This window comes from Desmodus rotundus, chromosome 3 (genome assembly GCF_022682495.2).
Source record: "Desmodus rotundus isolate HL8 chromosome 3, HLdesRot8A.1, whole genome shotgun sequence".
NCBI lineage: Eukaryota > Metazoa > Chordata > Mammalia > Chiroptera > Phyllostomidae > Desmodus > Desmodus rotundus.
The window spans coordinates 177,915,871-177,926,772 of record NC_071389.1 but is presented as its reverse complement, the minus strand read 5'-3'; the positions used below and the strand labels follow the sequence as shown (position 1 = coordinate 177,926,772).

The 10,902-nt window shown below is 35.4% G+C and overlaps 1 protein-coding gene and 2 pseudogenes across 1 annotated transcript; all 3 read right to left on the bottom strand.

Annotated features, from left to right (window-relative positions):
* Window positions 1–4,380: 4,380 nt before the first annotated feature.
* LOC112318530 (putative taste receptor type 2 member 33) lies at window positions 4,381–6,973 on the bottom strand (annotated as a pseudogene).
* Window positions 6,974–6,995: 22 nt separating this feature from the next.
* LOC128780409 (taste receptor type 2 member 42-like) lies at window positions 6,996–7,774 on the bottom strand (annotated as a pseudogene).
* A 201-nt stretch (window positions 7,775–7,975) lies between these two features.
* Window positions 7,976–10,298, bottom strand: LOC112318245 (taste receptor type 2 member 50-like). Its single transcript, XM_024575389.3, has 2 exons — window positions 9,551–10,298; window positions 7,976–8,044 (listed from the first exon to the last, which is right to left on the bottom strand). The coding sequence occupies exons 1-2, from the start codon at window positions 10,220–10,222 to the stop codon at window positions 8,027–8,029; spliced, it is 690 nt and encodes a 229-aa protein (XP_024431157.2). The 5' UTR covers window positions 10,223–10,298; the 3' UTR covers window positions 7,976–8,026.
* Window positions 10,299–10,902: the final 604 nt, after the last annotated feature.

Genomic DNA, 10,902 nt, shown 5'->3' with positions numbered 1-10,902 from the left:
AGGAAATCTCTGCCGTAAGTACACCATTGATTGATTGATTGGCTGTAGCTGCACTGTTATAGATTTATATGATCTCCAATGACTGTCTTCTTTCAGATAGCTGTGGTGGCTTCTTCCTATGGTTTGGCTTCTTCCTACGGTTTGGCTTCTCGCAGTATGGTGGCTGGGGTTCCAAAAGTGAATGTCCAAAGAGGCAGGGAATGAACAATGCCAGTATCATAAAGCTCTGCCTAGAAGCTGGCACAGCATCGCTTATACCACATCCTACTGATCAAAGTGTTCACAGCACCTGCCAGATTCAGAGAAGTAGCCCCTTGGTCAGTGGAGAAGTGTCGAAGAAATTGTCGCCATTCTAACCGACTCTACCATCTATGATTTTCAGAATTATACCTTCCTTTGTTATTTACTCAAGTTATTTAAACTTGTTAAAATACAACCCTTTTTCTTTTTTGATAAAAGCAAAATATAGCTCCAATTTTCTATTTTCCTCCAATCAAAACTAATTCCTTCATAACCAGTGGTACTTAATCTTCTCAGATATTTTTCTTTTTTCTCCTTTTTTATTGTTATTCGAGTACATTGTCTCCATTTTCCTCCCACCGCTCCCCCCACCCCAGCCATTGATGCTACAATTGTTTTGGTATTTGAAGCTCGTCCCTGCAGGAGAATTATATGTCAAAAAAAGATTTGAAGAAATAGTTAACAGAAACTATTGGAAATTACAGAAGATCATGAATATATCATAACTGAAGAAGTTCAAAGACATTTTTCTTTAACAGATGAGACAAAAATGAAAGAACTAATATTTTGAATAGTATAATAAATATACTTAATACTACACTTACATATGTCAAATTTTGCAACCTGAAGCAAAAGACACATTCTTTCCTAACCAAATTCAAAGAAAACAAAGTCAATAAAATAAAATGAAATTATACAGTGTACTTCTACAAGTCAGATTATCATAACCTTTGAAAATAATTTAAAAGTGGAAATCAAATACAAATCAAACCACTCATTATTCTTGAAATATTTATTTAACATAAATGCATTGTATTTGGTTAGACAGAAAACTTAAATTTATCCATATTTTGAGAATAAAACACTGTCGGTACACATGTGAAACCTCATGTGCTTTGCTTGACACAATAATTAGAAGACATTCAGACAGATGATGTTATAACACAATGAGGAGTTACTGGAAATAAATTGAGAAATAAACTCAAATAATTAGAAAAGGAGAAATAAAATAAAACCAAGAGAAGAAACAAAAATTAATTAAAACATATAAAAGTAATATTAAGTGGATGAAAACAAAGGACTCATAAATTCAGGACTAACAATAACTTCTTCAAAATACAATAAAATCAACTAAAGTCTTTTAAATTCTTCAATTACAAAAGGAAACAAATAGACCATCTTAGAAGTAAGCAGGTAAAGCCCCAAAAAAGTGTTTGAAAAGAGAAGACTTTTTTCTACATTCTAAAAATAAAAGTTAGTTTATACAGATATAAAATACAAGATGACTGATGATGTACAACATGACACTAAAATATATTAAACATATGTTAAAGTTCTTAAAATCTAAATAAAAACTCTGATATTTAACAGAGCATTGGCTTCCTAAAAGGTGAGGATGTAAGTGGTTTCATAAGAGATATGTTCAAATAACAGTCCTTTAATATGACAGTTTATACAAAATATTGAATAGAATAAAAATTTACAGTTTCCTGATAATATATCAATCTGTATATTGTGAATCATTAAATGAAAAAGTAATAAAGTGAAATGAGTGAGTGGTATACAGGTTCTTTCTTGCTCCTAAAACACTGCTTACAAATATTTATAAATTTATTCTTACAATTGGAAAATTGATACACACAAAAGTATAACTTTCACATTTTAGCAAATATATATCTACCTTGTATATATTTCAGATTTTTATTAAAATTTTCCAAAGAACTGAGAACTGAAATACTATTTTTATCGTTTGTTGCTGATAAAAACTCTTATAATTAGATAATCCATTTAATTATTCATTTGTATAAATATGTTAAATACGTGCATACCTGTATACATGTAACTAACATTGGATAAGCATAGAAAATAATCTATTCCAAATAAACATTTGAAATTATTTAATACTATAAATTACAGAAGGACCCTGAAGAAGGGTGAAATACCATACAAAGCTTTCTTAATGTTTTCCCTTCTAGGTTGCGTGTGATGCTCTGAAAGTGAAGCCTTTCTCAGCTCACTATTTCCCAGAATCAAGATAAACCGGTGAACTGAAGGATAAAGACTCATAGAACCCTGATCAAGCAAAAGGACCAGTTTGTTCTGCATCACCTCAGAACAGGAAACTGCTGTGAACAGACACAGGAAGTAAACAACAACCAGTAAGAGAAAAGATATCACACTTTTCCTGGCTCTTATATGGGCCTTGAGGCGGGGATCTCTGAATCCCTTTGTACTGTGCTTCATATTCTTGAGATGTGTCCACAGGGAGATGATTAATAAGATAAAGAAATTCAGGGATATTAAAAAGGGTACGATAGCTCCCCCAGTTGATATGATCAGTTTTGAAAAGTTTTCAGTATTACTCCTTTTGAAACTCCTATTTCCTTCATATGGATGTATCTGGATGTTCATATACATACTCGTCATAGTAAGATTTAAAGACAAGAACACTAATGCTCCCAGCAGCATTACCTGAACTACCATGTTAACTGTGTTTTAGGCGAAGAAAAACAGGATATGCAAAACTGACTATCTTGAGAAAATAAAAGATGCTGAGGCCTGTGGCAAACCAGTTACTCAAATGACTGGCTACCACCCCCTAGAATAACAAGCATAATTTCCTTTCTATTCACATGTGAAGATGGGTAAAAATCCTTTGCAAACCAAGTCGTCATTTCTGCCCAAATCAGACAAATTCTGGAGATCGCCAAAGCAGTGAGGAATCGATCAGCTGAGATCTTCCGTGTCCCGAGCCAGTCAATGCAGTTCGCCAGTGTGACAAATCCACTCCCCACCATACCAACTACAAACTCTGTATTTGCTAAAATGGTGACGAAGCTATGCAAGGCACTTCCCGTGTCTGCAGAGAGAGAGCTTCAATGTCTGATTGCAATGTTGACAATTTCTTGATTTACCACCTTTAAGTAGTATGTATACTTACTTATTACTTCTATGCACAGTTAATTTCTTTTTAAAAATCGCACACTCAATATCAAGTCAGAAAGCACTAAGGTGTGCTAGTGGGCAGGCACATAGCTCTCCTTATGAAAATCATTTGCTCCCAGAGAGTTAGCTGCACTCTAACCCAGGTTTACTACATGTTCTCAACGTAAAATGAAATTTCTAATACTCGATGGTGAAAGAAAAACTGAACACTCATTTGCTAACATGCAAATAAAGACATATTCTCTTTCACTGTTTTGAAATCCTTGTTTTATTTCACCCCTACCCAATTTGTTTACCAATTTCAATGGTTATCAATACCATTAAAAATTCGGTGGCTAGAACTCTAACACACAGCGCACATCTATATTAGTAGGTAGAGTTTGGCAAGCACACACATCGTCACACCTGAGGTGCCGTAAAGGAAGACTGACAGGGCATTTCGGTAGTTTATCCAACTTTTTTTTCTTTCAAAAGCATTCAAGTTTCCTGAATGAACCCAGAAAAGGCAAACTCCTAAATGATAGATGCTTACAATTTATATTTATTTATCTACTAATAAATGGTTTGCAAGTGCCCAAACACACACAACTTGCAATCCCAATGACACCTTATGGGATTAGTGCCCAGGAATGACTGTCTTCTTTTTGTCAATAAGAAAATGAGACCCAGAAAATCCAAAATCATCAGGATTCAAAACTACTTACTTTTCTCTCTAACAATGAAGGCTTGTATTCATTCATTAAAATTTATTAAGCTTTTCTTGGTGTTAAAAATCATACTATACATCAAAATATTTTTAAAATATGATTACTCTTGATATTATTTCCTACTTAACTGTAAATATTCAGCAAACTTTGGTAACTATCTACAGGGCTTGTGAGAAATGATAGAACTCTATCTTTCTTAAACAAACCAGTCTCTGCGTTAAAGCCAGATATAGGCAATATAGAGAGGCTCAACCGCAGAGTATGAAGTGTCCCCATTCATGCCCCTCCACCACTCAGTAATACCCATTCCCCCACGGTCAGCAAAGGCTTTTAGGTTTTATTCAGTCTGTTCTTACATCTTCCCAGGAACACCTGCACTCTGTTAAATCAAACACCAGTGTAGGAATTATAGGTTTCTCAAACAAGATGGTAGAGTAAAATCATAATACATGTACTCATTGCTTCCAAAAGACACATGGTTCCCCACTTACTCTGTTTCTTTCAGCCAGCACCTCAGCTGCCACAGAAATGACACAATGGCCTGTCTTAGCTTCCTGTTCACCCAAATCAGGATACATGAGTGGCTTGAAGAATTCAGGAATCGAAGAACCTAACAAAATATGGCAACTAAAGTGTTTTTCAAAATATTAGAATTCCACATTGAAATGATTTGAGCAACAAAAGAAATGACAAATAGCAAGAGAAAGGAGATGACGGTTTGCATGGCTCTTACGTGGACCTTGGTGCTGGCATCTGGGGACCTGATGCCACTGAACCGCATCCTCTTGAGATGTTTCCACAGGGAAAAGAGTAACAGCAGGAAGCCATCAGGGACATGGTAAAGGGTATGACATGTGCAATCGTGGATACAGTCATAGCTGAGAGTCGTGCAATGTTCTCCATGTTAATCACCAAAGTGATGTTTCCTTCACGTGCACGCATCTGCAGTTTTTCACCTACGCTCGTTATGGCAAGATGGCAAACCAAGACCAAAGTGCCCAACAGTATCACGAGAACCACTTTTTAGCTTTCCATTTTAAGAGAAGAAAGAAAAGGCTGGAGAAACTGCCTATCGGGAACAAATAAAGTATGCTGAGATTAGCAGAAAGCCAGAGGCTAAAATGGATGCTTACTACCCAGGCAATATAAGCAAAAGTACTTTCTACTGACAATAGAAAGCTGGATTATACATAGTTGCATACCAATTCAATAATGTTACCCAGAGCAAACCAATCCTGGAGACCTCCAGGGCAGGGAGAATTTAATCAGCACAAGAGAACTTCTGACCCTTGACCCAGCCAATGCAGCTCACCAGGGCTATGAAGACATTGGCAAAATTTCCTAGAACAAATTCTATTATCACTAGGATAGAAAGAATGCTCCGTGATAAACTTATCTTGTCTACAAAGTAAGACCTGGTCTAATATTACTGGTCATGATTCCTTTAATATTCGACCTTCAGTTCTGTTTGTGACCGATCTTGAATGGGTATAAAATATTTGGGTTTTTTTTAATTTCATGACCAATGTCAAGCATGGAAGCACCAGAGCATGCTAATAAGACAGCACGATGCTTTCTTTATGAAAAACATTTTTATGCCCCACAAAGTTCAAATTAACTATTATTGAACTGCTTTATTATGCCCTTGCTGTAGGCTGCAATATTTCCTAACTGATGTTGTTGTGAAAGCTGAATTCTCATTTGCTGTCATGCAAATATAGACATATTCTCTTTCATTGTTTTGCAATTTTCTTTGTTTATCTTCTCCGTGATTTCTGTTCGTCAACTTTGTCCTTAGTGAGATTTAACATCCCAATACATTAAATACACAGTAAATGCTAACTGGTTCACTAGAGCTTGGTCATCGATAGGATCATCATCACTATGGAATTTTTATACATTTTTATTGAATTTTTGGGTGTGACATTGGTTAATAAAATATATCTGTTTCAAGTGTACAATTCTGTAATACATCACCTGTGTATTGCATTGTGTGTTCCCAACTAAAGTCAGTTTCCTTCCGTCAGCATTTATCCCTTTCTCTTTGTTTTTAGTGTCAGATTTATGAGGAAAGAATCCTAGCTTTTCCTAGTCAAGTCTAAAGGTTTTCTTGAGTACCCGGGGGAGGCCAGTACTCACTAAGGACTGGTTGCTGATAACTAAACTTGAACTATATTCTGTTTGTGTATAGACACAGGAGCACACAAAAACATACACACACATGCATCTGAGTGATGGAAGGAACTGTTGTCCTGCAGTTTCCAAAATGAAAATGAGATGCAATTAGGTCACCTAAGTTTAAATCCATCTTGTAATTCATTATTTCATTATTAATTGATATCAAATATATCTCTCATGTTAGGTCTCTAACCAAAAATGCTCTAGTATAAAAAATAAGAGTACAATTAATGGGTCTTAGAATATGTATCCTCACCTTAAAAACTGAATGTCAGATAATTCACAAATTTGCTTTATAACTTAATAATGCTAGGAATATACTATAAAAATTTCCACTATTTCAGACCCTATATAAAATTGGAAGTTTCAGACTAATAATTACACTTTTATATTTATATAAATTACTACACTAAACATTTTACGATCCTTTTCTTATTCTAATTTCATATTTATCTGCAGTTAGAAAAAATTGTGTTACATTTTTACTTTCTGTGACTGTAACTTTATATACATGTATTCATATTGAATTGCATATTGTGCATACAATATGCACATGTATAGTTATATATTTATCACTATTTCAAAATAGAGTTTTAAAAACTTTCTTCTCCACCATATTTGTTATCAGAAAGTATTATTTTAGCAGAGATATTGCTTTAGCAGTCATATTGTTTTAAATAAATATAATTACTTAAAGGCATGCTGTAAGGGAAATTTTAGTGCTATTTAAGAAAACCTAAAACCTGATGAAAAGAAATGTTGAAATTGAAAGAAAACCTACAAGGTTTTCTATTGAGGCATTTTCCCATAGAATAGAGAAAGTTCTTTCAAATTCTGTCAAAATAAAGTTAGTGGTTTTGTTTTTCTCAATTTAAGATACCATGGATCTCCCAGATATCCATCTTAGCTTGATGTTTCCAAAAGTTATAGTGAAAGAGTGGCCTGAGGGAAAGAGAGAGGAAGTCACCGTGAAGCATCATGGCCTGATACCTCTGTACCTGAATGAAGCTCCAACTTGCTGTTAGAGTGGAAATAAAGTAAATGATGAAGAGGAGGAGGAAGGTGGTCACCATTTTCATGGCCCTTTTATGGGCCTCTGTGCTAGAGTCCCTGGAACCCATAAGGTTGAGCTGCAAATTCTAATTGTGCCTCACCAAGGACAGAAATAAAAGGAGCAAAGGGCTCAGGGACTGGAGAAAGGGAATAATATAGGTCAAACTAAGAAGACTTCTAAGATAGAACATTTTATTTACATCTAAAGGCAAAGTCACATTTTCTCATGAACTCTTCAGGTATTCAATTCACCCACAACTCACTAAGAGCATCCTGCATGAAGAGGTTAACAGGCAATAGGAAAAAAGACCTCAGGAAAAGCAGAAGAACCACCCCATGACCCTCCACTTCAGCCAGATGAAACAGAGGTGGGAGACACTGGCTACCTTAAGGAAGTAGAAAATGTTTAGGCAGGAGGCAAACCAGGTAGTTATTAGTGCCCAAAGAATAATGACCACTATTTTTATTTAATACTACCACACGGATGTGGAGCTAGCCCCATTATGAAAGAATCCACTAGTGTTACCCAGAGTTGAATGATCCTGGCCACAGCCAAGCTGGTGAGGATGACGTCAGCAGAGGAAACCTTCCCATTCTTGACCCATTCGATGCAGTTCACCAGTCCGATGAACCCCAGCATTTCCCAGCATTCCTAAGACGGGTTCTCCCGCTTCCCTCTACCAGAAAGGTGACCTTGGAGGCACGTGAAGGGCGCAAAACAAAACTAGGACATTTAAGCCGCCTTCAGATTTTGTGATGGGTTATGCTGTCATTGGTTTTCTAGCCTTAAAACAGTTCATTCATCCATTGACTTAGTCTTTAGAATATTATTTTGATTGTATCCACGGGCTGTCTTTGTGTCCTGAGGAGTCAGCAGGAAACAGGATAGACATCATCCCACATTATAAGTTTCTGTTCCACTGGTGCAGACAGGCAATTAAAACAAATGGAATGAATCGGATATGGGAAAGATTTATCTTAAGGTATAGATAATGTCATTAAAACTTCTTAATACTAAGAGTAATATAGACATGTGAATTCAGTTGTTGAAGAAGATTATACATTTCTTTCCTATAATAGACATTGCTACCAAATTTATGTCAATGCACTTCCTATCTTATCATTTTCCACAGATTTTAATAAAAAGGTCTTGAAGACTTTTTATAATTATTACATAGACATTGTAGGTATCAATATTCATATATGCAGAAAGGTCATTGACTTAAGTTCCATAATTTTTTACTATTCATATATCAAGCGTATATTTCAGATAGGAACAGTTGAATCTACCTGTGAAGTTTAAAAGGAAATTTTAAGTCACAAGATAAAGAAGATGACAGTCAATTCAAAGGCCCAAATGTGGTTTAGGGGTAAAAAAATAAATTGGTCCATTTTTGACTTCAAAATAGTTCTCCAAATTGAAAAACTATAAGAAATGACTTTCCTAACCACCTGTTGAACTATTGAAATATGCTTTAAAAAGTCATGATCTTTCACTTTCTTTTTCATCCCTGTTGTAGAACTTGATTTTTTTCTAAGCTTTGACCTGCTTGTATTAAATCTAATAATCTCCAGTACTGCTCATTGTGCATGTATATAAAATACATTTTAAATTTCATTATGCACATTTTTCTTAACAGTTATGATTACTAATAACGATCAAGTATGAATTCAATACAATAATTTCTATTCCAAATATCCATCTTCAATGTGTGATTTAGAATGAACAGTCTTGACATCCAAAAGATTATAGGTTCAAACAAAAAATTCTAAACACACTCTGGTACCTATGTATGGTATTAATTACAATAGAAAATAGGAATGATTTCCTGATATTAGTTTTCAGTCTTCAAATATGCATAAATATAGATAAAAATATTTAAATTACAAGATCATAACAGAGACTATATATATGAAATAAGCACTGCTTCATAATTATAAGGAATCTATTTATCTATTTTGTAAAATTATATTGCTTGCATAAAAATGTAATTGTATAATTTTTAAATCTTGTATTTTTTGCAAACATGCACACATCTGTATTTTTGTGATAATCTGAGGTAAAAGTTTTTTAGGTATACTGTATCCAATTCTATGCACATTGATGAATGCAGTAGAAGCTGCAAAATGTTACAGACTCCATCAGTTCGTTTTCTGCCAGAAGACACATGGTTTCCTACTTACTTCCTTTCTTTCAACCAGCACTTCAGCTGCCACAGAAATGACAGAATGGCCTCTCTTAGCTTCCTGTTACCCCAAATCAGGATGCATGAGTGGCTTGCAGAATACAGGTTGCCAAAAATCTGACACAATATTTCAACTAAATTATTCTGTGGAGTAGTGAAACTCCACATTGAGGTGATTTGAGCCAGGAAGTAAATAAAAAATAGCAAGAGAAAGGAGATGACGGTTTGCATGGCTCTTACATGGACCTTGGTGCTGGCATCTTGGGACCCGATGCCACTGAGCCGCATCTTCTTGAGATGTTTCCACAGGGAAAAGAGTAACAGCAGTAAAGCCGTCAGGGACATGGTAAAGGGTATGACATGTACAATCGTGAATACAGTCATATCTGAGAGGCGTGCAATGTGCCACAAGTTGGTCGCCCAAGTGACGTTTCCTTCATATACAATCATCCCAAATTTTACATCTAAACTCACCACTGCAACGTGACAAGCCAAGAAGACCGAAGAGCCCAACAGTAGCATGAGAACCACTCTTTTAGCTTTCCATTTCAGGTGAAGAAAGAAAAGGCTGGAGAAGTTGGCTATCTTGAGCAAATAAAGTATGTTGAGGCTAACAGCAAACCACAGGCTAAAATGGTTGCTTACTACCCAGGCAATATAAACAGTAGTTCTTACTTCTGAACTATAGAAAGCTGGATTAAGCACAGTTGCATACCAATTTAACAATATTACCCAGAGCAAACCAATCCTGGAGACCGCCAGGGCAGTGAGAATTCCATCAGCACATGAGACCTTTTGCCTCTTGACCCAGTCGATGCCGTTCACCAGGGCTATGAAGACATTGGCAAAATTTCCTAGAATGAATTCCGCTATCAGTAGGATAGAAAGAATGCTCCGTGATGAACTTATCATGTCTCCAAAAGAAAAGGCCAATCTAATAGCACTGGTTGTGACTCCTTTAATATCCTGATCTTAAGTTCTATTTGTAGTTGATCTTGAATGTGTAAAATACGTGTATTTTTTAAACTTTTATGATCAGTGTCAAGCATAAAAGCACCAACATATGGTAATGAAAGAGCTCAACACTTTTTTTTTATGAAAAACATTGTTGTGCCCCACACAGCTCAAATTAACTCCTATTCAAATATTTTATGCCCTGGCTGTAGGCTGGAATATTTCCTAACTGATGTTGTTGTGAAAGCTGAATTCTCATTTGCTATCATGCAAACATAGATATATTGGCTTTCATCATTTTGCAATTTTCTTTGTTTAACCTCTCCATAATTTGCTTCATTGATTTTGACTACCAGCGAGAAATTGAACATCACTCCCTTAGGTGGTCTCTTTGTATTAACACGCCCTATGATTCATATTAGAAACAATACTTTGTTCTTTTATAAGTCATCTTCTATGGCCACACTGAATAAAATACTCATAACACCAACCTCTTAAAGAATGCCTTCGCATTTTTATTAGTATTAAGAACAAAATGGTCACAATGCCCTTCTTGTCCCAAACATTGGTCATAGATACAATCATGGCCTAGTCACACCTCACAATGTTGAAAGAAACTGGTAATGGTTGTAACCTAA